The following is a 25,042-nucleotide window of genomic DNA, read 5'->3' on the forward strand; positions in this document are numbered from 1 at the left end:
CTACTTTCTTCTCTTGCACAATCCCTCACTCACTCACATAGTCAATAAAGTGATCTTAAACCACTCTCCATGCTGTGCACATTAGATTGGGGTGGCAGGTGGGGACCAGAAATGAGGGTGTTGAATCTAGGTCTTTGTGAGTCTTTGCTTGGAGACCCTGAATCTAAATTCTTCCCACCTTTAAAACAGAAACTATGTTGATTTCTCTCCCTGTTGAGACCACAGCTGTCACCAGGGCAGGAGCAGTGTCAGAAAGGATTCTGAGATTTTACCAAAAAAAAAAAAAAAGACTCTGTGGTGACAGTCCTCAGCTCAGGGGCCTCCGTGGGACACTGCTGCTCTGTCTCTGGAGACAGAAAGCTCCTGTACTTGCTAGGGCCCCTATTCATCTGGGAGAGCCCAAAGGAAGAGGCCAAGCAGCCGCCTGGTCCTGACCCAGTTGACCACTGTGCTAGGCACAATGTGTTTTTAAAGCTCACATTCACTACAGATCATCTGTATTAAAAAGCATCTGGAAAATAGAACCAGTTTCTCCAGCAAATGTCAACTCAATGTCTCCCCTATGCCACATAATGTCCTAGGCTCAGGAAAATCAAAAAGAAGAAAGATACCACCTGAAGCCAGCGACTATGAGTGTTCTGTTCTTTCTATTCTTTGGGAGCACACCCCTTTCAGAAGGAGCCCCTAGAGCCTTCCAGGCCTCAGGATGGGGCAGGTGGCTCTTCTATACCCTTGGCTGTTTACCTTCAAGGCACCCAGATTCTCACAGCGTCTGCAGGCAGGGTCCTGGGCTCTCTTCTGGATCTGGTCCTGCAGGAGCCAGTAGCCTGCCTCTGCCTCTAACCTTTGTCTCCCATAGACACCTTTGCCGGCCTTGCCACAACCATGAGAAGGCCAAGGGCCTGGGCAAGTACATCTGCCAGAGGTGCCACCTGGTCATCGATGAGCAGCCGCTCATGTTCAGGAATGATGCCTACCACCCAGATCATTTCAACTGCTCCCACTGTGGGTAGGTGCCTAGCCCTGTCCCTGTGGTGCAGGTGGGAGGTGACCAGGGCTGGCAGAGAGGGCATCCTGCATGAGAGGTGCAGGGTGGAGGGGGGGTGTGGGGGGAAGCAGTCTTCTTTCCAGGGCTTTGTTTAGGAACACTTGAAATGTGGAGGCCAAGGGGGGCAGCCCCTCCCTGTGCTGCAGGAACTATGATTAAGAGGGGGTCATGAGGAAGGGGGAGAGAGATGGAGATTGGCTCTGGTGCTGGAAGAGAGGAACTCCAGATCCCTTTTGGTCCCCTTTCAACCCCTCCATGTTGCTTCCAGACACCCATGCTGTGTGAATGGAGAGTGGGGAGCAGGGTGAGGTGGGGGTGGTGGTGAGAACACTTGCTCCTCAGAGGGCGGATGGGGCAGAACACAGGTGCCCTTCTGCAAGGCCTGGGCAGGAATTTTGTGCTCCAGGGCCTGTCTGGGGGCACACAGAGGAAATCCGTCTGAAGACCAGAGATCAGAGAGAGTCTCCGGCTTAGCCTGATGGGGCCCTGGCTACGCAGTGCCCCGGGCTGGAGGTGCAGCAGGGACCCCGCAAAGGGGCAGGAGAGTAACAGGGGTGCTCTGTGCTGTCTTCCAGGAAAGAGCTGACTTCTGAGGCTCGAGAGCTGAAGGGGGAGCTGTACTGCCTGCCTTGCCATGACAAGATGGGTGTCCCCATCTGTGGGGCCTGCCGCCGGCCCATTGAGGGCCGGGTCGTCAACGCGCTGGGCAAGCAGTGGCACGTGGAGGTGAGCCGGGCAGCGGCACATGGCTTCAGGTTGCGTGGTGCCCGGCTCATGCTCCCTCCGTACACCAGCTCAGGCCATTTACCGGAATTTGTTCTGGGTGTGGCCTCTCCTTGTGCTGGCCCATCTAAGGGAGTGACAAGACTTAAGCCAACAGGCACACCCAGATTCTGTCACACCCCTGGAGGCATACTAGAGGAGGTCAGAGTCCGGAGCAAACCTTGGACAGCATCTGCCTGGAGGCCCTGTGGTTGCAGTTAGCTGGGGTACGAACAATCTCACACAGACAGGGAGCACACTGGGTCACCTGGAGCGCTCACCTGTGGACGGAGGACTGTGGTACTCTTAGGGATGTACTCGGAGTGGAGGTTTGCATAGCCAGTGGTCTGGTTCTCTGTGTCCTGAGCTGTGCCACAGTAGCTTGTTTGAGAAGGCCCTGTCAGAGGTCCCTGCCCTTTGGGGAGAGTGTGTTCTCCTATTCTGACTGGGATAGAAGATGCTTCTCAGTTCCTCTGAGCTTGTGGGGTACACAGGAGGTACCCGAATCATAGCAGGGAAGTTCAGCCAGACCACACTACCTCACTGGCACTGGTTTCTTAGTTGAAGGGTGCTGAGGGAGTCTAAGAACATGGGATGCCATCCATGAGTTTGTCCCAAGTGGAGGCTGTCAGGCCTCCTGCCCCGTTGTGAGCCCCACTCACCCGGTTTGCTGGGGTCTCTGCATCAGTCCCGATGCCTCTCTCGCTGCCCTCTTCTCTCTCCCCCTCAGCACTTTGTCTGTGCTAAGTGTGAGAAGCCCTTCCTGGGACACCGGCACTACGAAAAGAAGGGCCTGGCCTACTGTGAGACCCACTACAACCAGGTAGAGCCTGAGGCTGCACCTGCAAGGCCCCTGGGGAGGAGGGAAGGTCGGGACCTGGGGAGCAGAAAGGTGGGCTTGGAGCAGGAGAACTGCTCCAGGGATAGAGGCTGGGCCTGTGTGTTCAGGGTCTTGATAAGTAGGCTATCCTCATCTGAAAAATGAGCCCTGTGGCCCTGAAGGTCCTATTCCAATCCTTGCCCTTTCAAGACACCAGCAGGAGCAGCAGGGCTTCAGGGCCAGTGATGCGTTAGTCTGTGGTCCTTCCTTGGCATGACTCTACTCATCAGCCAAGTGCTGTCACCACAGGCATGAAAGGCTCAGGGCATGCGTGAGAGTGGCCATGCGGGGAGGCCCTGGGCTAGGGCATGGTGCCCACAGCCAACACTGAGAGCTTTCTCTGTTCACAGCTCTTTGGGGATGTCTGCTACAACTGCAGCCATGTGATCGAGGGTGATGGTGAGGCCCACTGTCCCTGCGCCCTTCCCTCCCTGCCCCCACCCACCTGTTTTCTCTCAGTGCTGGGGGACCTGCAGCTGCAGGCCCAGCTGGCTGTGGCTTCACACAGCTGGGCCTTCAGTTGTCTTGGGTAGGGCCTACTAATCCCCTGTCTACCCTCACAGTGGTGTCTGCCCTCAACAAAGCCTGGTGTGTGAACTGCTTCTCCTGCTCCACCTGCAACAGCAGGCTTACCCTGAAGTGAGTCATGGTGGACTTTCTCTGGGGCCTTCCTCTCCTCAGCCTGCTTCCCCTATGCCTGTGTGGTCAGGCTCTGGAGATTTGGGGAAGCAGGGGGCTGCCCAGGGTGAGGGAGGTTCAGGGACCCCCTGGGCATGGTATCATGGCAGTACGGCAGCTGTAAGGATGCTGGGCTCTGGGGAGGGAAGTGCTTTCTACTCTAGGACACAGCAGATGCATCACAGGAAGCCTGAGAGGTAAAGGGTGGGACTCCAATTTCCAAGGCATGAAAGAGAGTTCTGGAATGCCAGACCCTGAGAGAAACCTGTAGAAGGGAGAGGAGGCTCCAAAGCCTATCCATTCCTTCTTGGGTCCTCTTGTCAGAAGCTGATCTCGGGGGCTGGTCTGTTAGCGGGTGCAGGCTGGCACAGGCTGGTGGGGGCCAAGGTCTGAGGAAGCCCACCCACCCCTTGCTTTCAGTCATGGTACGGGATCAGCATTGGTGGGGCACAGACTTCTGGGTTTGGTCCCCAGGAACAAGTTTGTGGAGTTTGACATGAAACCCGTGTGTAAGAGATGCTACGAGCGGTTCCCACTGGAGCTGAAGAAGCGGCTGAAGAAGCTGTCTGACCTGACCTCCCGCAAGGCGCAGCCCAAGGCTGTGGACGTCAACTCTGCCTGAAGCCGTTTCCCACTCCCCCAATCTTGGGATCCCTGCCATCTCCTGGTTGCTTTGGGCCCCTCTGCCCTTCTGGACTGCCTTTCCTTCTCATTTTGCCCTCCCCTCTCTCCTATCCACACATGCTACACCTGCTCAGGTGTCTTCTCTCTTCCTTGCCAGCTCCTCGTTTCCCTTCCATGCAGAGAGAGGTCTACACTGCAATCACATCCACATGCCCACAACCTTTAGGACAGAAGCAAGCTGATGTCAGGGTCACCCACCCCCTGCTCCCGCCTGCCTGACAGCTGTCTTTCCCCACAGAGGACTTGTTGTTACCCACTCTCCTGTGGGGATCTCAGCCTCAGAATGGCCCTGCTATAGCCAAGGCACATGGGGGCCTTCAAGCCCGAGTGGCCTGCCCCAGCCTATGCAGAGGGAGGCTTCATCCCGCCTCACCCTCGGTCTTGTAGATTCCCTGAGTCCACGCTGAGGTGGTAAGGTTCTGCCACTCCCACCCACCAACCAGCTGGAGGGACAAGGACTCCCTTCATCCCACCACTCAGGAGGCCTTGCAGAGCTCCTGTCCTGGCTGCCTGCTCTAGCTAGAGTCAGCATGGAGCCTCTAGACGTGGTCAGGACCCAGCAAGTGATATAGAAAGGGATGGCTCATTCCCACACCTAGGGGAGACTTCCTCCATGGCCAGAGCAGACATGGCACTGGACTCACATACGCACAATAAAAGCAGAGTCACATCCCCGTGGTGGCCTGTGTGGTTTGTGGTGGCTGGGAGGGGGAGATTGGTATGGTCAAAGCTCGTGTGGACCACTGCTGCTGTGTTCACACAGATCCAGACCCCCAGACAGGCAAGCTTGGATCAGGTAGGACCCAGACCTTCCCAAGCCAGGTGTCAAAGGGGCTCAGAGGAAGACCAGCAGAGACCCCCTCAGACTGAATGGCCTGTCCTATGTAGGTTGGCCTGGTGGGTGAGGTGGGCATCTCTCAGGCAGGGCCTGAGAGTGAGGTCTATGTGTATATGTGGGATCATCTAAGCCCCAGATGCGCACTCACCTGAGACCCAGGTCTGCTTCTAGGCCAGGCACAAGCTGTCTTAGGATCCTGCATGCATCTCCATCAAAGCCTCATGAAGGCAGAGCGGACATCCAGTATCCCTCAGGGAGGGGAGCGAATGTGCAGAGGGCCTGCAAGCAGGAGTCTCCAGGGAGCGTCCAGTCATCAGTCAAAACAGGAAGGCAAGAGGGAGGGAGGGAGGGGAAGGATGGATGAGGTCATAGCTGCAGAATGCAGTTAGTGTCTTCTGGCTTTGGAAGAAGTCACCATGTGCTCTGTTTTTGTCTAGAAGCAACCCTTTGGGGGGGGGCTGGAGTCTGTGCCAGGCTGCTGCTCACCTAACACTACCCGCTTTCCCTCATGGACACACTTCCTCTGCTTGATTGATATTTATTGAACACTGTGGGGAGGGGAAGAGAAAGCCATCCGTCATCCACCTTTGGCTTCCATCGTCAGCACTCAAGAGAGAGGAGCTGTCTGGAGGCTGAGGGAGGGGCAAGGGGCAGCATGGAAGGCTGTCTGCAGGACTCCGTGTTGGAGGGTGACTGAGGATAGCAGGGAGCTGTCCCCTGCTAGGAGTGAGCCAGAGCTGGAGGCCGGGGCCCCCGCCGCCTGTTCACTGCACTTAGGAGCTGCTGCACATATGAGGTCAGCAGGTCATCCATCTTGTAGCCCTGCACAGGAGACAAGGTGAGGTCAGAAGCTGTGTATGCATGGAGGACAGATGGGGCTGTGGGTTCTGGGACTGGGGGGCATCTAGCATGTCTATTGCAGCAGGACAGGGCACTGGGGAGAGGGAGGAAATGTCCAGCTACTGGGGCCACCCCACCACAGCCTGCCCTGCCGGCCCAGGTCCCACCCCCTTTCCAGAATAGGCCTGGACTGCACAAAGCCAAAGGCTTTCCCACCATAGCTGCTGTGGTGCCCAGTCTCCCTGTGGGCCTAGGCCTGCCTGACCTCACATGTTGAACAACTTGTTGGGTGGCAATAAAGGTCAAGGTGGGAAGTGGAGTGCCCAGGACTTGTGGGTGATGTCTCTGGCGGAGGATGGGCCTGGACTCACCAGAGACGTCTCGCACAGCAAGCGGCTGCCCCGGCCCAGGCTCCCCAAAGCCATATGGAAGTAGGTGCTGCCACTGCTCCAGCTGGCGATCTTGGTGAAAGGGTAGGTGATGAGCAGCTCCTGGGGACAGAGAGCGGAGAGCAGGGAGCCAGCGTGAGGAGAGAGTGGGGATAGGAGGACAGGGTAGCATGCTGAGGCTGGTGGCTGCAGGCCTGTTTGCATGGGGATCATGACCCTCAGGGCTAGGCCCTGCTGCTCTACCTTGGTCTTGGGATGGATGAGCATCACACCATGTCGGTTGATGGCAATGAGGACAATGTCTGGGTAGGATGGCTCTGATGTTTGCTGGGGAGGGAAAAGCACGGTGGTCACATCCAGCCTGGGAGCCAAGTAGACACTTTGCTGGCATCACCCAGAGCCCACATCCTAACACACACATGCATGCACACTTTCCCACTGAAGCCAGTAGCCAGTCCCACTGCCACGGGTGTCTGGGGCCAGTTGGAGGGGCCTGCAGGAGGTGAGGGCCCGTGCATGGGCTGAGGCACCTACCTTCACCTCAAAGAAGGCAGACCCAAAGGTGGGCCAGCGGCAGATCCACTTCAGGAAAGCCACCTTGGCCTCCTGCACCGTTTTATCTCTGTGCTTGTCACACTCCAGCAGGAGGCTCTGGGGAGAGACAGACCAGTGAGGGCCTGGGCAGGGCCCTGCAGCCAGGACTGAGCCTTTTATGCAGGCCATGGACATCTCAGGTCACCATCCACACACCAGAGAGCCGGGCTGTGCTGGAGTGGAGGGGTGTTAGCCCAATGAGCTCCCTTCCCATAGCTTAGCATTCCCCTTCCCATTTCCACAGCTTAGCATGCTCTCTTCCTAGGCAACACTAGGCCCATTTAGTACAGGCAGTAAATAATCAGCTTTCACCCCCTTTGCCTTGAGATGGCACTCCTCTGGGGCAGCTACCACCATCTAAGGCAGCAAGAGCCCCTTAGAGTGACCTTCAGGTCTGGGCAGCTGCAGGGCACCTTATCTACTACTTGGGCAGCAGCCATAAATCCTAGTCTGCCATGATGAAGCCCCTGGTCCACACTGGGTCTCTGCCTCCTATCCCTTTCTAGCTCCTCCTAGCCTCAGTAGATTATATAGACAATAGCTGGTACTTTCTCTTACTCCTCTCTTGTGAGATGGGGTCTTGCCAGTCCCTTTCCTGGCAATAACCTTTTTCGTTGTTCTTTGTACCCGGATGTCTGCGTGGTTTTCTGGCAAAGTCTAATTTGTTCTAACAAGAGGGATGGAAAATATCTAGGCGCTGTGGGTATGACAGTGTGATTTTCATCCCCACCTCCCATGCTCAGCAATGCTCATCATGCCCAGGCAGGGGCCCAGCCCTAGTAAGAACCTTTTTCCATTCTTCAGAGGACATCAGGCGTATCAGGTTCTCAGGCACCAGTTCCTTCAGGACCTTGGGGAAGCTAGCCAGCGGAGACCGGTCATTGTCGAACTGAGCCTTGCAGATGAGGCCTGCCAGGTGGATGGCATCCTCCCGGGAACATTTGTGGAAGCCACGCAGGTACTTGGGCAGCTCCTGAGGAGTAGACATGTTGGGCCTTAGTCTATAGCTGACCTCCCATCTTTATGCACGGATAGCAGGGGCCCAGAGTTTGAGTGTACCACCTCCCTGCAAGCCAAAGGCTGGGTCCTCAGATCAGTGCTTCTGGCCCAAGGTGATGGCTCCCATGTCAGGTCATCCCCAGCAGGAGCTGTGGTCTGCTCTGTCCATTTCCAGGTAAGGCCTCTGAGCCAGGACTTTAGTGTTTTCTACATGCTGGCTCCCCAGCAGCATGCTTTGAGGGACAGTGCAGATACTGTTCCCGGAAGCTGTTATGCTCAGCTCGTAGGTCCAGAGCTCTCAGGGTCTTGGTCTGTGCTGGGTCCCGGGGCCAGGGAGTCCCTACCCAGGTGTCAGTTTCTCCACGCCCCAGGTCAGGTATGGGACAGAATAGGTGTGGCCAAGTGACAGCCCCAAGGACAGCCTGCTGCGTACCTGGTGGTAGTGGAGTATGGTGTCTGCGTTGATGTCTTTTCCTGGGCTCACGTTCAGCCACAGTTTCCGCATGAAGTACACCTGGTAAGGGAGGGTCACGGGGGCCCCTGGGACAGGGGCAGCAGTGGGCACCATGCCAGTTCTGGCAACTCCATGGCCCACTCTGATGGTCCATGCCCCCAACTCCTGCCTGTAGCACACGCTCCTGGCTTACTACACCATTCCTACTGCCTCATCTGGAAAGCCTCTGTTCCCCATCCTCTCCAACCCCCAACTCCTCCCTCTCCTTTCGGACCCATGCAGGAGTGCTCCTTCAGGAATGTCCCTTGTTCCCCATGGAGTTGAGCCTGGTACCCTTTGTCACCCTGAAGAAAGCCACCTACGTATCAGAAGAGTTTGTGTGAATGACTAGACAGACGTGGGGCTATACAGGAGGTGCCTGGCAGTCTGTATCTACTCTCTATCCTTGCTCCTCCTCCACAGAGGCCCCCTCACCTTCTTTCTGGGGCTTGTTCTTCTTTACCCAGTCAGACACCTGCCTCAAGCTGTCAAAGAAGAAGTCTCCTTCCTTCTGGCTGATCACCTTGGACACAAGAAGGGTGATAGGTTCAGGGACTTCCAAGGGAGCATCCTCCTGTTTGATCCTCAGGGGTTTAGGTCATCAGCTTTGGGCTAGAAGGCTTGATGCCCTCTTGGAGCTGGAGTTAGACTGCCTATGGCCAGTTGTGTCTGGGGCCAGGGTTTGGGCTCTGTGACTCCCCTGCTTTGTCCTGGCAGTCAGGATGTGCAGGAGTCCTGCGTCTGCAGGGAGTGTTGAGATCCCCTCAATATGGGAGACCCTCGCAACATATCCTGGGTTTGCCAGGGTAGCACACCTTGTCTGTGATCTTGATGAAGAGGCTGCAGCCTTCCCAGGAGGCCAGCTGGAGCCGAGCAGTGATGGCCTCACACACATCCCGAACGCGACTGCTGCTGCCCACCTCCAGGATCTGGGCAGAGAGATGGCGGGTGAGGCCAGGGGCCTGGCCTGGATCCCAGATCTCCTTAAGTGGATGTGCTGGGGGCACTGCATAGCTGAGATGACTGATCAACCCATGCCTCAGCTCTTTCGTAACACTGACTGTTCTAAGAACAGCAGGGCTGCCCTCCAGAAAGCCGGCCAGATGTCACGCTGCTTAGTCACAGCACTTCTGTCTAGTGTCCAGGCTGGACCCGAGGCCTGGCCCTTTGAATGTACTTCGAGAGATTGATTGCTAGACTGTGGGAATTTTTCATTATAGGAACTGGACAGTCCCCAAGGCTTTATTATAAAGGCCACTTCCCTGGGGAAGTTGTTAGGCTTGCCCCACTGGCTTCCTCCCTACTTTTGCTGCTTCTTGGCCAAATGCATCTTTATCACAGCTGGAGTGTGCTATTCTTCCACCTCCCATGCATCCCCTTCAGCCTCCCCGGCAGCCAGGACAGCTTCGCGCAGGCCCGACCGGGCTGTGGCTGCTTGGCAAAGTCTGACAATTGCTACAGGCACTGGTGGGGCACTCACCTTGTTGGCATCCATGCCCAGTATGGTCAGATGCCCCTGGGGATCTCCAAGCCCTGGAACTCAACCTTGTCAACCCTTCTCCCCTCTGGCCTCCTCTCTCCCTCCTTAGCTTAGACACTCTCTAATGCATACCTTTGGAGAGAGTCCCCATTTCCACTTGCACCAGTGGCTCCCACGGCCCCTCTTTGAATCCTTTTCCTCTGGGCAGCGCAGCCCTGATGCCCTGAGGCAGGTGGGCAGAAGATTGGGCTACCCATCACCAGGGATGCTGCTGCTGAAGGTGAGATCGTCTCTTGGACATGCAGCATGTGGCTTTGCTCAAGTTATCCCTGAGCATGCTCGGCCAGTGGGAGGGTGGCTTGCTGCCATTGCAGCCCTGAGACTTGTTGGGGGCACTGCTTGGGGGGACTCACCTCACTGGTGTCATTGGGGAAGTGGACTTGGTGGGACAGACGGGAGACATTCTGCTCAGCGGCCGTCACTTCCACCTGGTGTGGAGGCTGCTTCCGAGGCCCAGTCCTAAAGCAGGACGGTGAATGATGCAGGTGCCACCTTTACCTTTACCCTTCCCCCTCCCCACTACCTCATCCCTACCTCAACCCATGACCCTACTCTCCCACCAGCCACCGGCCTTCACGTGAGCCCTAAGCCAAGTGGCAGAGATAAGAACATCTTTCCTCCAGTGACTACCGAGTAAGTTCAAGCCCCCACATTTCTCAGAGAGGCTGCCCCTGCCTGGTAGACCTGTTGTGTAGCCCTGAGGCTTAGCATTCCAGTGAGGCCTGGGAAGGCTTGGGACACAGGAGGGGAGGGGATCCTGGATGAGACATGGTGAGAGGACTGGTTATTTACTGATCATTGTGTGCTAGTCCTAGGGGCTTGAACTCAGGGCTTCATACTCCTGCTTGATTTTTACTCAGGGCTGGCAATCTACCACTTGAGCCACAGCTCCACTTGTGACTGTTTTTGGTGGTTAATTGCAGGTGAAAGTCTCATGGATTTCCTGCCTGGCCTGGCTTTGAACCTCAGTCCTCCTATTTCCTATCTCTGAATAGCTAGGGTTACAGGTGTAAGCACCTGGCTCTGGCAGTGCTCTTGTTCTTACACATCAGAACACTGGGAGGAGGAGGGAAATGGCGCATGCACTGGAGGGGATGGATCATTAGGCCACGCTGAGGGATCTTGGTCACCATAGGCCTCCAGAGGGCTCCCCGGATCTAGGGTAGGCAGTACAGGGGCAGCGAAGCTATAAGCAAGTGAGCCACTGCATCTCAGACCACCCAGGCTTCCCTGGGACCCTCTTGGGCCTGACCCCCCCCCCCCCCCCGCGGCTGGGCCGAGGGTGGTGATCTTACCTCAGGACCCTCTGCAGGCGGCGACTGCAGTCAGAAGCCAGTAGCTTCTTCCTCCGCGTGTCTATGAACTTCTGGGTATGGGGCAGCAGTGCCTTGCTGGGTGGAAAGAGGCCCGTGCAGAGCCAGAGTAGCTGCCAGCCTCGCTCTTCACTGTACCTGGAAAGCAGAGCCTGTCAGGAGAGATGGCTCTTACCCGGTGTCCAGTCCAGCTAGGCGCCTTGGGAGGCAGAGATGTGAGATCTGCCTTGGCCTGGGGCCTGGAGCCAGGCAGGGGAGGCAGGGGTACCGGCAAACGCTATGTTACAGCAGCCGGTGACCACGGTGCCTCCAGCACCACAAGGCTTTCGCAGAGGGAGGGTGTCATTGAGCCCATTTTGTGGGCTCAGGGGTTCAGAGAGGCCAAGGCCTGTCCAGGTGAGACACAGAAAGGGTGGGAGTGGACAGGGTGCAGGGTACAGGATGGGCCTCTTCCCTGGGCTGAGAGCAGAGCAGGGCTCAGGCTCCCTGGCAGACCTGTTGGAGTTGTTTGTCAGCTGCTTCAGGATTTGGCAGTAGACTTCCTCCTGCAGAGCGGAGTCCTGCAGGGCCAAGGAGAATATCTGGTCTGTGAGCTCCAGAGTGGGCCAGGCCTGCCGTGAGGGGTAGTCGCCCATGTACTTGAGGATGGGTGTGACTGTTAAGGAGAACAGTGCTGGCGGAGGGGCTCAGGCTGATGATCAAACTACCCGTGCCCCCCTAACCCAGGCCATCCATTGAGCCAGGGTGTTCGCAGGGGTGCTGTGAGCATAGGCCTGGCCCTTGGTCACAGCTGTGGGCCCAATGTGCAGGGAGGGCAGGACGCTGGGAAAGGATATCGAGGAAGGTCTGGCAGGCAATGTCCCTCAGGTCGGCTTTGTCCTGGACACGCCTGAGCAGGGGCTGCCGGAGCGGCTCTGTGGAGTAGGCCCACAGGTGGCCCCGGTTGCGGGCCAAGGGCAGCCTGGCTCTGCCGATGGTCTCCTTCTCTGGGGCCCTGTCAGGGACGCAGGTAGAGTGAGACCCTGCCCCAAGGCCTCCTCTGCTCTGTGCCTCCTCTCTCCTCTGTCCCACTCCCAGGATGTCTGCAGGAGGCCAGAGGATCTCCTTGCCCCTCCAGGCACCCTCCTGTCCCGGGGGGTAGGGGGGCAGGTGGGCCACACCCTGTGCCTCCTCCGGCTCTCAGGGCATGGTAGGGAGAGTGGGCACCTGAAGAACTGCAGGGAGAACTCCTCCAGGGTGTGTGGTGCCTCCTTGGGCTGCTCCTCAGGCAGTAGCTCGGAGTGCTGCATCTCCTGGGCTGCCAGTCTCCGCTTCTCTGGTGACATGGCCAGCAAGCTCTAGAGGGGGCACAGGCCTGTGGGTGCTCAGGGGCCATTGACCTTGGGCCCTTTGCATGGACTCTCCTGCCTGGCTCCCTCAGTGGTGATGTAAGCATCAGACCACAGGGCTGGTGAGATCTCAGCCTAATCCCTTTGTTGATCTACGGAGTCACCCAGGCCCAGTGATTCAATCTCTCCCTTTCCATTTCCTTAGCGGGAGAGGCAGGCCCTGTAGCTTCTCTTCCCTAGGGAAGGGTGTCTTCCTGGGGGCCCCCTTCACCCTGCCTGCCCCGTCCCCACAAACTGCAGGCCTGAGCACAAGCATTATTCCCTTAGCGAGGCCTCCCCAAACAGCGAGAGGTCCTGCTTGATCTTTGATTTCCACAACAACTAGTGCTACTTCTCGGTGATACTGAACACACTCATCAATCTATCATTATCTGCCCAATGTCTGCACCCTCTTAGGGGTGCAAGCGCTGTTGAGGTGAACCCTGAGTTTCAGGCCCAGGGCGTATGGTGGGCCTTCAAGGTGTGTGTTTTGGAAGGCTTTCTTGCTCTTTGCTCTCAAGAGGCTTTTTTCTAGGGGCTGACATAGGGTGGTACTCAGAGCTGGTGGAGACTTGAGCACCCTGGGTCTCAAGTTCACAGAGGCAAAGCTTGGGGAAGGGTGGATTTATTCCCAACACATGCCCATGAGGGGTGAGGGAGCACCCACTTATTGAGCACCTACTAGCTGTGGAGCACCGAGCGTGGCTCTGCACAAAAATGCGTTTCATGATCGTGTTGGGGAGATCTGGGGTTGGAAGCACGACCCCTTGATCCCTCTTTGGAGAGGGAGCAGGCTGCTGAGTGAGGTCCAGGCTAGGCATCCCTGGGCTGTGCATGCACTATCCAGATGGACAGAAGCCAGCACAGGACATACCAGCAGCTGGGCGGAGGGTTTGACAACTGTGGGGATGGAATAGAGGCAGGCTGTGGGCACCATCCCGGTCTTTCCTGTTCTGTCATTCTGACCCATGGTCCAGTTCTCCGATGCCAGCAGCTCCTGATTCTTCGTGAGGATGATCAGATCCCCTTTCTTAAAGGGCAGGAGGGTGACGTCATCTGCAGGTCCAGGTCACACATGTGGGAATGAAAATGCCACATGTACGGAGGGTTCTGTAAGGGCCTAAGATCCTTTAGAGATTGTCTGCTTTAGCAGATGAGGAAATGGAGACACCGCCTGGTTAGCTAGTCCACTCTGAGTGGGTGATAAAGGGATTGGACCCTAGGAGAAGAGTATATCTTGAGAATAACAGGTCTGATGAGGTGACAGGGTGACATCTTCTGGGGAAATGTTCCCCTGCTGTAGGAGCCTGCATAGCCACTCTGTGCCCTCTGATGCCCTGCCCTGCCTGCTCTCTGCATCCACCACCACGATGTCCACTAGTGGGCCTGGTGGCAGAGTTACCAGGCCCAGCCACCCCTTTCTCTTTAGCAGCAGTCTATAGCTCTCAGCTTTTGCAGAAGCACTGTTTTCAGAGACAGTAAGAATGAGGTTGCATCCCCCTAAGCTGTGTGACCCGAGGCAACCACTTCCCTCTCTGAGCTTTTGGTTTTTTTCCCTGTAACATTGGAAAATGGGATGATTGTGGAAGTGGTGATCATCCCTCCCTCCCAAGTTGAGGGAGGAGCCTTGCCCATTCCAGTGAGAGTAAGGAGGCCTTGAAGGGTTGAAGCCACCACCACCACTGACAGAAGGCTGGGCACTGCTCAAAGTGGAGCCCACATTGTTGGAACCTTCCCTCCTTCCCTTTGAGCTTTGCTTGGTGTCACACGCCATGGGCAGCCTCGCTCTGCTCTTTCTCCCTTCCGCTCGGTACCTGTGGCCTTCCTGTCCTGCAGGGCCATGGCAAACACGGACCTCTCCTTCAGTCCCCCCAGGAACAGGGCCACCATCTCAGCGATGGCCACACTGCTGGGGGACACAAATTCATACTCTTCATGCAGCGTGGACAGCAGTAATCTCTGTCCACCCACGGCCTCCCTGAGGGCACAGAAGGTACGGTGTGACAAGAGGCCTCCCCTGCCCTCCCCAGTCCCCCAACACTCTCAGGAGACTCTCGGGAACTATGGGCAAGCAAAGATAACAGCTCCTCCAGTGCTGCTGGCAGCATGGAGCCTGGGCCCAGGCTGGACAAATGCCAAGTCTCAGGTACTTTTGCAAGTGTTGGACAAAGTGACTGCAAAGCCTCAGGTCTTTGGGGCAGTGGGTAGTGCTAGGCTCCAGTGAGTCTGCTTTGGTCAGGGAACAAGAGGAATGATGGGCAGAGATACCACAGAACATCAGCGCTAGGAAGAGCCAGTGGTTCTGCTGTGTGGGCTTATGCTGGAGTTCTGTGTGCCTCAGTTCACTCATCTGCAGATTGGGTGACTGAGGATGTCATATGATAAAGTGTGCTTGTGCAGCCTCAGTGTGTGGGGAGGGTCAGGAGTGAGGGGAAGTGTGTGCCCAAAGTAGTCCACTGGTCCCAATTACAATAGCCATGTGCACTGAGGTGTACTTTAACCTCAGAGTGCTCTGGCAGATGGGTGGGGCTTCTCAGAGGGCTCAGGAGAGGGACTGGTAAATGAGAGCCACTGGGGTGGATACCACCCTAGGCTCTGGCCTCCTCTCTTCTCCTAAATTGGATGCATCCTCTGCATGGCTAGTTCTCGTCCATCAGTCGGAAAGGAGCTGGACAGATTGCATGTGGCCACGTCCTTTGTAGGTGAGACTTGGTTTCAGAGTGGGTGACAACACAGTGCTGGGAGGCTCTATGTCCAGCGGCAGCTGGTGTCTTAGCTCCAGCCTGACTCTCAGGGACAACACAACTTCCCCTCTTTCTGTCTCTCCCTGTGCCCAGATATCAAAACCAAGGACTCCAGCAGTGAGAAGAGAGAGATTTGAAGTCTCTTCCCTACCTATTAGTAACCAGACCCATGACCTCTGGGAAGGACAGCTCCATCAGTGTCTTCTCCCGCTGGTCCAGGAAGTACAGCCCCTTCCAGTTAACAGCCAAGATCATCTGTGTCTTGGGGAGTCGGGGGCCTGGCCAGAGGAGATCACAGAGTTCAGGCTGTGCTGGTCCCTGGATGCTTGTCCTGCCCCAGCCCCACCTCATCTGATGCCGTTACCAGAAACTGGAGTGACTTGGAAGAGCCGGGAGAAAAGCAGAGGCCACTGCAGGAGTGCTGCATCTACCACCTGTGCCCTGACAGCCTGTGGCATGAGTCGCTTCTGGGTGTGTGGTGCCTGTGGAGACCAGACATTACCTCTATCATGGTGTCTCCTGTAGCCAATACCTCATCCAGAGCCCCAGGTGATATGGATCACTCTGTTGTTACCTAACATGTGCCAGTGTCCCAGGGACACTGGGGATGAGTGGGAACAGGCCCAGTCCTATGGAATCCTGGGGAGACCTGGTTAGAAGGTGACTTGAGAAGGGAAGAAAAGCCTTTGCCTCATTAGCACGAGGATGCAGAAGCTGAGGATCAGTTTCCTTGGCTATCTGAGCCTGGAAGGCTCTGTGTGTCTCTTTGTGTCTGTCTGTCTTAGCTTGAGCTGTGACGGTTTGGGGCTTTAGTGTCCCTCAAAGGCCATGTGTTGAGGTTTGATCTGTAGCCTTGGATGTTGTTGGGAAATGGTGTGAGTCAGGTTCTATTGTAAGGAAGTCAGGTCACTGGGATGCGCCCTAGAAGTGGACATCGGCTCTTCTTCTCTCTACTTTCTGGCTGCCATGAGGAGAACAGCTCTGGACTACCACATGATGCTCTGTCTTACCACACATTCCAGTAATGAGCCAAGTGAATATAGACTGAAACCCTGAGCAAAATCAACTTCTCTTCCTTTCCATGATCTCAGAAACTTTGTCACAGAAAAGGAAACCTGAATAGCACAGGTTTGCTCTTGTCAATATGAGGCCTGTGTCATGCTGTGTGTGAGGGTATCTTTCCATGTGCCTCTGGGTCCTGGATACCTGTCTTTTCCCCCCTGGAGTACTGTATATTTGGCAGTTCCTTTCTTATCTTTCCTCTCTTTCCTGTCTCTTCTACACTGTGCAATTGGCAATCATGTCCCACCAAGCTTTTTCCCCCTCTGTTTGTTGTTTCTTGGTTGTCTGTTTCTCTTGCTCTTACTTTAAGAAATGGCTAGATGGAGGGCTGGGGGTGTGGCTCAAGTAGTAGACTACCTGCCTCACAAGTGGGAGGTGCCAGGTTCATACCCCAGTACCATCAAAAGAGATTGGCTGAGCCGGGCGCGGTGGTGGGCTCACGCCTGTAATCCTAGCTACTCAGGAGGCTGAGATCTGAGGATCATGGTTCAAAGCCAGCCTGGGAAGGAAAGTCCATGAGACTATTATCTCCAATAAACCACTGGAAAACCGAAAGTGGCGCTGTGGCTCAAGCAGTAGAGTGCTCACTTTGAGCTGAAGAGCTGAGGATAGCGCCCAAGCCCAGAGTTCAAGCCCCAAGATCGACCAAAAAAAAAGATTGGCTGGATGATGTTATTCACTGGCTTTGATAATACAAATGGGTGCATTATATCAGAAAAGTGACTTGTTTGCGACCAAGAGACCAGCTTGAGAGGAGGAGCCAGGTGGTAGGGGACCCATGATAAGTTAATCTGAACATGCTGTTTACATCCTGATTCAGGACTGTGCCTGTCAGCTTTAAGCTCCCTGCCTCCAGTGAGTGATCTTATAGGGAGGCCCTTGAGGGAGGGAATCCATTTCTCTGCACAGCCAGTGTCCTACCACCCCGAGGAAGAGCTCACATGGCCATGGTACTGAAGGCTGACCTTAGTGTAGGCTGCAGTGATGAGGCTAGCCCACATCTCTGGGGTCTTGGTCTTGTACAGCTTCCGGGGTAGGCAGCTGGGCAGCAGCTCCTGGATATGATTGATCCCTGCAGAGGCACCGAGCTGCACATAACAGTGCCGGGCCATCAACTCCACCAGCGGCTCCTCCTGCACATGGGGGGGAGGGGAGAGGCAGAGTGGGGAGGGAGAGCTGACTCTCCCATAAAGCCTCCTCCCTGTGGCCCGTTCCTGCCTCAGGGCAGGGCTGGCTAGCAGCTGGAGCAGGGTTAGGGAGAGGGGGGCAGGAGCAATCTTCTTGGCTGGCATATCCATCATGGCAGAGATCTCAGCTACCCACTCTCTCCAAGAAGCCAGTCTCAGAGAACCCCCCAGCTCATACCGCTTCCTGTCTGGGCCCAGGTAGGCCTCCAGGGTTGCTGCAGTTGCTAGGTCTTCAGAGCAGCACCCTCCTCACTCACAGGAAGAGTTGCACCTGCTTCCAGAACTCCAGTTGCATTCCCCCCCCCCCCCCCAGCCCAAGTTCTCACAACTACTCCATGAAAAGAGCTCCTGGCACCCCGCACATTCCAGATGTGGGGGCAGGGCTCTAGGCCACACTGCTAGGGATAGTTGCCAACACAAAACTTGAACTCAGGCACAGAGCTCCAAGGCCATGTTCCTGACTTCCACCCTATGCTAATCCATAAGCAGCCCCTGGGGGAGGCCAGGCAGGCCTGGGGCTGGCAGGAAGGCCTCTCTACCTGCCATGGGGGCACTTAATGCTCCAGATGCCCATTACAGTCATAGCCCAGAGGAGGAGGAAATGGAGGCTGGGTTTGGGTGGGACAGTTGTGCCCAGAGAAAGCTGCAGGATGTGTACCCCAGTGACCACCTTCCCATTACTCTGTCTGCCTTCTGCTTGCCACTTGTCTGCATTGGCCATGCCAGCTGGGTCCCTTCTCTTGGGGTGTCCCCATGATCAAAGCCCAGGCCGGCCCTGCGATGTGAACCTTTCTCAGACCTCACCTTCTCGAAGCTGTACTCCCCTGACCACACTCCTTGCAGGACTTGGCGATAAATGAGCTCAGTGCTCACAGGATCCTCCTGGGAGTCATGCCAGGGTGTGAAGAACTCCTTCCGGAAGTAGATACGCCAGGGAGACTGGCGCTGACTCTCGCCCCGCTCCTGGGCCAGCTGCTCACACTGGGCCACAGCATCCATCAGGTGGTCTCGGCCACTGCCCAGGGACCAGAACTGAGAGCAGATTTGCGGACAAGATAAAGACAACGCAGATCCCCAGGTTACCTAGCACCAGCAAGTGAAGGGTAGGGCCTGGGACCCTTGTGATCCAGTGGGGGCAGAGTGGACGCTGATGAGTCTACTTGGATGATGGAAAGGCTTCTCTACAGGAGTGTGAACTCCCCGCACTCCCACCGTCCCTCCCCCCAGCTCCTTCCCGAGAAGACTGAGATGGACACTGATGGTGGGAGTTGGGCTGTGTATCTGGGCTGCCGATGGTATGAATATGGTGAGTCTGGAGGTGAGGGCCCTTGGGGGTGGAGATGGGGCTCTGGTGATCTGTGACAGTGCAGTCCTCCATGTGGAATGTCGTGGTGTGAGAGAAATTGGAGCAGGATGCTGATGTAAGTGTGGGAGCTGGAGGGAAAGGCAGAGAGTGACAATGGGTGTCTGCAGCCTGCATGGGGCCAAGGCATATATGCTGGGCTGGATGTGTGAGTGTATATTCCTCTGTGTGTGTGTGTGTGTGTGTGTGTGTGTTCATGTGTGCATGTGCTAATGTGTACCTGCCCTTGTACAGTGTGCCTGGCAGCTGGGAGGGCAGATGGTGGCCAGGCTGCTGGGCATGCGGGTTCCAGCTTCAGGATGCTCTGGCCCAGATGTGTGAGGGAGGTTTGGGATGGATAGGATGGATGTCACTACCTTGTCGTACACAGCAACCTGCAGGGAGAAGCCCAGGTGGTCTTTGAGTCCCTGCTTTTGGGCGATGTGCAGGCAGATCTCCCGAGATGTGGAAGCAGAGTCAACCATGATGGTCAGACTCTCTCCAGCCGCCAAGATGACTTGAATCGGGATGTGCTTCTTGGACTTAACAGCCTAGGGATGGAGGAGGACTCAGAACAGAACCCTGGGACTCAGGCACCCTGGAGCCCAGAGCCCTTGGACCAGAAGCTGGCACAACACCCTATCTGACTTCCCTCCCAGCCTAAGATCCACCACCTCCTTGTCCTGAGGGCAAGGCAGGATTTTCAAAAGCCCTAGGATGGCTTAGTACTGGCCTAGAGACTGCCAGGAATGAGAGAAGCTTGCCCATGTACACTTGGTGATGTATGGGCTCCTCCAAGTTCATGTCAGCATCCCATGGCGTGCAACCTGCAGGTTGCAGTGGTTCCATACTGAGATCTGAACTCTGAGCTTGTTGACCTTTAATGAGTCAGATGGTCTTAGCAGTTTTGGGTCCTGGGGTCCTAGTGTGATACTATAGATATTTGCTATCCCTTTTTTTTTGGCGGGGGGGTGTCAGTCCTGGGGCCTCAACCCAGGGCCTCGGTTCTATTTTTGAGCTTTTTTTACTCAAGGCTAGTACTCTACTACTTGAATCACTTCTGTTTTTTGGGGGAGGGGGAATAGTTAATTGGAGATAAGCGTCTTAAAGACTTTCCTATCCAGGCTAGCTTCCAAATGTGATCCTTGGATCTCAGCCTCCTGAGTAGCTAGGATTATAGGCATGAGCCACTGATGCTTGGCACACTGTAAATACTTAGTTGGCTTAAGGTCACCTACAGTTTCAGTGCTCCCGAGAGGCAGACCTCATGGACTTGGGCAGCAGAGAAAGAACAGGAATGAAGTGTGGCCAAATGTGATTCACAGCCCCCAATATAGGTGGCCACAGGGTCACAGAGCCCTTTCTGGGCTTGGGCTGGGGCCAGAGATGGCGGTAGAATAAATATAGGGGGTACCTTCTATTTAGACTACCCTTGGACACTGAGAATGTATAGGGGGCACCTGCTTCCAAGAGCAGTGCCTATATCATACTAGGAGCATGACCACTGCTTTGTTCATAGCATGTGCACGCACACACGTGTGTGTGTGTGTGTGTGTGTGTGTGTGTGTGTTTGGTGTTGAAGTTTGAACTCATGGCCTCACACTTTCTAGGTAGGCACTCTACCCTTATACTATGCTTTTTGCTCTGGTTATTTGTGAGGTAGAGTCTGGGCCACTCTGGATACCTCCTGTTTACCTGGAGCTGGGATGACAGGCATGATACTATAGCAAGATTTTATCCATTAGACAGGGTCTACACTTTTTATCCAGGCTAGTCTCAAACAGCAATTCTCCCGCATCTCTGCTCCCTGAGCAGCTAGAATTCCAGGTGTAAGCTCCAGTGTCTGGCCGCCACTGCCTTCTTAAAAAGTACAAACTTGAAGCAGTTAGTTCATCTACACTGAGGCCAGGCATAAATGAAGATGCATTGGGGGTGGGGGAGGATAGCTCTGAAGCCTGAGCACCCTGACCCAGGGGACCTCACAGGGACCACTGGCAAAAGGTGCTATAGAGGAGGTACCCCGCAGATGTGCTTCAGGAGACACAGGGTCTGACCATCCCATGACCTCCCTACCCCCCCCACCAGCACTTACCTGTAGCTCTAGCCAAGTGGGGGGCTCTGCGCGTACCCCGTTAGCACAGGTGCGCCGTAGGCGTTCAGCACAGAAAGGCCCATAGCTAGCCGGCCCGTGATCAATAAAGTTCAGCAGATACTGAGGGGCACAAGAGGAAGGGGACACTCAGAATGGAGGCCAATTTCTATTTTCTACCTTAGCTGATTTTAAAAATGGCTGTCCTCTGTCCTCTATTTGTCCTGAGAAGGAATATAAATTGGTATCTATCTGAGGAATAATTTGAAATACATTCTAAGTATATAGTTTAAAATATGCATGCTGTTTGACTAATTCAAACCATTTTACTGAACACCAGGGCTCATGCCTGTAATCTTAGTTACTCAAAGGGCTGAGACATAAGGATCATGGTTTGAAACCAGCCTGGGAAGAAAAATCTGTGAGATTCATCCCAATTAGCCAGCAAAAAGTGAGAAATGGAGCTGTGGCTAAAGTGGTAGAATATCAGCCTTGAATAGAAAAGCTAAGAGACAGTGGCTAGGCTCTAAGTCAAGCCCCAGTACACACTACACACACTACACACACACACACACACACACACACACACCATACATACACACACATACACCTATCTTAATGCAAACAGGTTTTTTTTTGATGATATTAGTTGGTATCTATGGAAATGAGTGGTTGACAGATGTATCATAAATGCCTATCAGTAGGTTCAATTCCTTATGGAATAGCTAGTCACTGAAACTAGCATCTGGGAAGTTTATATCAGAGTGGAGACAAGGAAGGGAAAAATGCAGTGTCCAAAACAGATCTTGGACAATTAATGTAGGAAGTGTTTTTGATTCAGAGACGGGAGTACACATCCTGGGAAGGTTTATTGGTGTTTGGAAGTGGCTCAAATGCCCAGGACAGAAGGACACTGTGACCTTGTTTCTGTTTTCCTGAGTTTTCTCTATGACTGCAAGTATGTCACCAGAACACCACAAGAGAGAGGAAGAAATATTAATATGGGTTACTTCTGTGTGTGGAGATAGCTTACTTTTTATACCTTCAGCATTTTCATATTACGTGTGTGTGTGTGTGTGTGTGTGTGTGTGTGTGTGTGTGTGTGTGTATGTGTACCAATACTAGGGTTGAATTCAGGGCTAGGGAACTCTCCCTTAGCTTTTTTGCTAAAGGCTGATGCTCTACCATTTGAATACAACTCCACTGCAGGCCTTTTGGTAGTTGATTGGAGATAAGAGTCTGATGGGCTTTCTTGATCAGGCTAGTGTCAAGCCATAATCCTTAAATCTCAACCTGCACCTAGCTCACATTATTTTTATCATCAAAAGCAAAGGTTTATTAAAGAAGCAAAGCCTTGGACACCAACCCTTGGATGCTTCTACTAGTCCACTTCCATTTTCTGCTCTAAAGGGGCAGAAAAAGTGTGGCCAGACACCAGTAGGGTATCTGGGCCCACTTCATCTGCCATCTGAGTATTAGTCCTGAAGAGCTATCTTTGGGACTGAGATTCAGGTAAGTGACCATGTGGACCCTGGATGGACTCAGCACCTCTTTTTTTTTATTATTGTGAAAATACTGTACAGAGGGGTTACAATTACATGGGCAAGATAGTGAGTACATTTCTTATCAAGCATTGTAGCCTCCTCCTTTGTTTACCCTTCCCATCCCTTCCCAGCCTCCCCCCCCGCCCCCTACCTAATCCTCCCCCCCCCAAAGTTGTAAAGTTCGTTTTCGACATGACAACTTGTACTTCTCATTGTTGCAACGGGTCCACCTGTATCCTTATTTAAACGACTTGTTTTTCCCCTTCCCCTCCACAAATTATACCAATATCAAATACAGTGAAAGCAGGGGTTATACTGTGGGGGAAGGACATACAAAACAACAAAGAAATAATCTTATAAATGCTTTAGAAACAAATGCATGAAAGAAAAAAAAACATTTAAATACATATCTTAGGGTTCATTTCCCTAACATCACCTTATCTGACCTTTTCTGCTTGACTCAGACATATACTAGATATTGCAAATAAGGGAAACCATGGGACCTATGTTTCTTTGGGCCTGGCTTACTTCACTTAATATAATTTTTTCCAAGTCTTTCCATTTCCTAACAAATGGGGCAATGTCATTCTTTCTGATGGAGGCATAGAATTCCATTGTGTATATATACCACATTTTCTTGATCCATTCAACTACTGAGGGGCATCTGGGTTGGTTCCATATCTTAGCTATGGTAAATAATGCTGCAATAAACATAGTTGTCAGCACCTCTTTCACAGATGGGGAATGAGGGCCAGAGTGGTACAAGCTTTGCTGGCTATCAGCCCACAGATGCAGGAAGAGCAAAGCATGGGCTGCTCCAGGATCCCCTGTCCCATTTCTGCTGAAACAAACCCTCTGCTTCCCCCTTCCCTGCCCCCTTTTTGGCCTTCTTACCTTCATGAACCTCTCAGAAGGTGGGAAGCAGCCCAGGCAGAGGCTTAGCAGGATCCAGCCCCGGGCCAGGCTGCTCATTTTGAAGTTCTCTGAAAGCTGCTTGCAGATCTGGCAGTAGATCTCATCCCTGAAAAATACACGCTGCTGAGCCAGAAAGCTGGGAGCTGGCTCTGGGGGAGGCAAGAGATGGGGCATCTGGGGGAGGAGAGAGATGGGGCATCTGGGCACTCTTTCTGTATCCCTGGTGAGCTCTCTTCTGCAGGGGACTCACCCAGTACTCAGCCCCTTCACCCCAACCCCCAGCCTCCTCATGGACCAAACTCTGCCCACCTAATGTCTTCCCAGTGCTTCATTCTATGGCCCATACCTTCCTGCCCCAACTTCCTACCACACTCATGTCCTGCCCTCAGTCCTCCCTCCTCAAACCAGTGCGCCCTCCTTCACCCCTCTGTCCACAGCACCCTTGTCCCTGTGCAGCTGCCCTGGCCTTTTCTCTCTGTTTCTAGCATACTCCACCCTGCTACTTTCTCCAAGCCAGTTATGTCAAATGGGATTCTCTCTATCTTGAGACCCATTCTCTGAGAGTATCAGCTCATCAGTACAGAAATAAGTGAGGGCTTCCTGGGAGAATCCCTAAATCCCAACTCTTTATATAGGTGTGAGCTCCTGGTGCCCACCCCTTGGTCTTCTTTTTGAGAATGCTAGCCTATGTCCTTTCCCATGGAATCAAGCCTCTACTGCCTTACAAAAGGGTCCCTTCACTCTTCAAGCCCCACTTCAAGCGTCTTCTCTATAACACGCAGCAGTGTGCTGGTAAACGTTTATCAATCTACTTTCTCAGGGGAATGAAAGCTCACATGGATTGCATTTGCCACCATCTGTGGTGTAAATGTTCTCAGCCACGCCCATTTCAAGCCCCCCATAGGACGTTTGAACAGAGTTGGGAAGGCATGTGTGCCTCTGACTCAGGAGAATTGCTGGAAGCCAGTTCCAGCACATCTCCTTGCCTGCATTCACTTAAAATGGAAGCCTGGAAGTCATCCTAGACATTGCTTATCCCTGTATTCTTCAAGTCCAGTGGATCACTATCTACCCTCTGTCTCCTGGACATTTCTCCCTGCTCATCTCTTCACTTCTATTCCTTGAGCCATTCTTCATTAGCTTTCTGGATCTCTTTTGCTGACCTCCGGGCCTCTCATCTCAGACTCTGCTCTATGTCACTGCTAGAGAGAGGAGCTATCTGCAAGTCACTTACATGCACTCATGACTTTCTCTTGCTTAAACCTTTACTTCCCTGGTCTTGGGGTTGAATCCAGATTACATAGCCCAGTGGTGACAAAGCATTTGGAATCCTAGACTCTTTGGGTTGTTTCCAGGCATAGTGCTCTGTTCATCCCTCCTTCTGTCTGGTGAGTTCTTCTTCTCCTTTACATTGCTTGTAATATGACTTCTTCTTGGTACCCACTGGGTCTGAGCAGACCCCTATCTGATAATATACTCTAGTGGTGGTTTTCCTGAGCCTCATATACTTCCTGCATCATTTGGATAAAGGTTCGTGTGTTAAAGGCTTGGTCACCAGCCAATGACACCATTTTTAGGTGACATAGCCTTTAGAAGGTGGGGCCCAGGAGGAAGTTAGGTATTGGTGACACATTCTTGAAAGGATACTGGCATCCTGGCTCTTTTCTGTCTTGCTTTGCTTCCTAATGGTCATTTGTGGCTTGCTCTCGCTACAAGGCTCTCCTTTGCTACAGA

General features: G+C 54.0%; 2 protein-coding genes across 4 annotated transcripts in view; one reads left to right on the forward strand and one right to left on the reverse strand.

Annotated features, from left to right (window-relative positions):
- Lims2 (LIM and senescent cell antigen-like domains 2) overlaps positions 1 to 4,105 on the forward strand; it is a 28,725-nt gene extending 24,620 nt beyond the window's left edge. For all 3 annotated transcript variants that reach the window (XM_013028862.1, XM_013028861.1, XM_013028860.1), the window contains exons 5-10: positions 860 to 1,009; positions 1,624 to 1,774; positions 2,541 to 2,633; positions 3,041 to 3,089; positions 3,254 to 3,329; positions 3,843 to 4,105. In XM_013028862.1, coding sequence (XP_012884316.1) covers positions 860 to 1,009; positions 1,624 to 1,774; positions 2,541 to 2,633; positions 3,041 to 3,089; positions 3,254 to 3,329; positions 3,843 to 3,990 — 667 coding nt within the window. In that variant the 3' untranslated portion in view covers positions 3,991 to 4,105. The remainder of the gene's footprint in view (positions 1 to 859; positions 1,010 to 1,623; positions 1,775 to 2,540; positions 2,634 to 3,040; positions 3,090 to 3,253; positions 3,330 to 3,842) is intronic.
- A 1,351-nt stretch (positions 4,106 to 5,456) lies between these two features.
- Positions 5,457 to 25,042, reverse strand: part of Myo7b (myosin VIIB) — a 99,339-nt gene continuing 79,753 nt past the window's right edge. The window contains exons 28-49 of the mRNA XM_013028813.1: positions 23,288 to 23,414; positions 20,853 to 20,972; positions 19,138 to 19,311; positions 18,223 to 18,450; positions 17,197 to 17,364; positions 15,534 to 15,651; positions 15,321 to 15,447; positions 14,240 to 14,403; positions 13,300 to 13,481; positions 12,265 to 12,395; positions 11,895 to 12,052; positions 11,554 to 11,707; positions 11,041 to 11,196; positions 10,099 to 10,204; positions 9,021 to 9,134; positions 8,641 to 8,728; positions 8,146 to 8,252; positions 7,501 to 7,686; positions 6,654 to 6,770; positions 6,363 to 6,446; positions 6,102 to 6,221; positions 5,457 to 5,712 (exon numbers count right to left, since the gene is read on the reverse strand). Of these exons, the coding sequence (XP_012884267.1) occupies positions 5,611 to 5,712; positions 6,102 to 6,221; positions 6,363 to 6,446; positions 6,654 to 6,770; positions 7,501 to 7,686; positions 8,146 to 8,252; positions 8,641 to 8,728; positions 9,021 to 9,134; positions 10,099 to 10,204; positions 11,041 to 11,196; positions 11,554 to 11,707; positions 11,895 to 12,052; positions 12,265 to 12,395; positions 13,300 to 13,481; positions 14,240 to 14,403; positions 15,321 to 15,447; positions 15,534 to 15,651; positions 17,197 to 17,364; positions 18,223 to 18,450; positions 19,138 to 19,311; positions 20,853 to 20,972; positions 23,288 to 23,414 (3,031 nt within the window). The 3' untranslated portion in view covers positions 5,457 to 5,610. The remainder of the gene's footprint in view (positions 5,713 to 6,101; positions 6,222 to 6,362; positions 6,447 to 6,653; positions 6,771 to 7,500; positions 7,687 to 8,145; positions 8,253 to 8,640; positions 8,729 to 9,020; positions 9,135 to 10,098; positions 10,205 to 11,040; positions 11,197 to 11,553; positions 11,708 to 11,894; positions 12,053 to 12,264; positions 12,396 to 13,299; positions 13,482 to 14,239; positions 14,404 to 15,320; positions 15,448 to 15,533; positions 15,652 to 17,196; positions 17,365 to 18,222; positions 18,451 to 19,137; positions 19,312 to 20,852; positions 20,973 to 23,287; positions 23,415 to 25,042) is intronic.

Source organism: Dipodomys ordii, unplaced genomic scaffold, assembly GCF_000151885.1.
Source record: "Dipodomys ordii isolate 6190 unplaced genomic scaffold, Dord_2.0 Scaffold114, whole genome shotgun sequence".
In the NCBI taxonomy this organism is placed as follows: Eukaryota; Metazoa; Chordata; class Mammalia; order Rodentia; family Heteromyidae; genus Dipodomys; species Dipodomys ordii.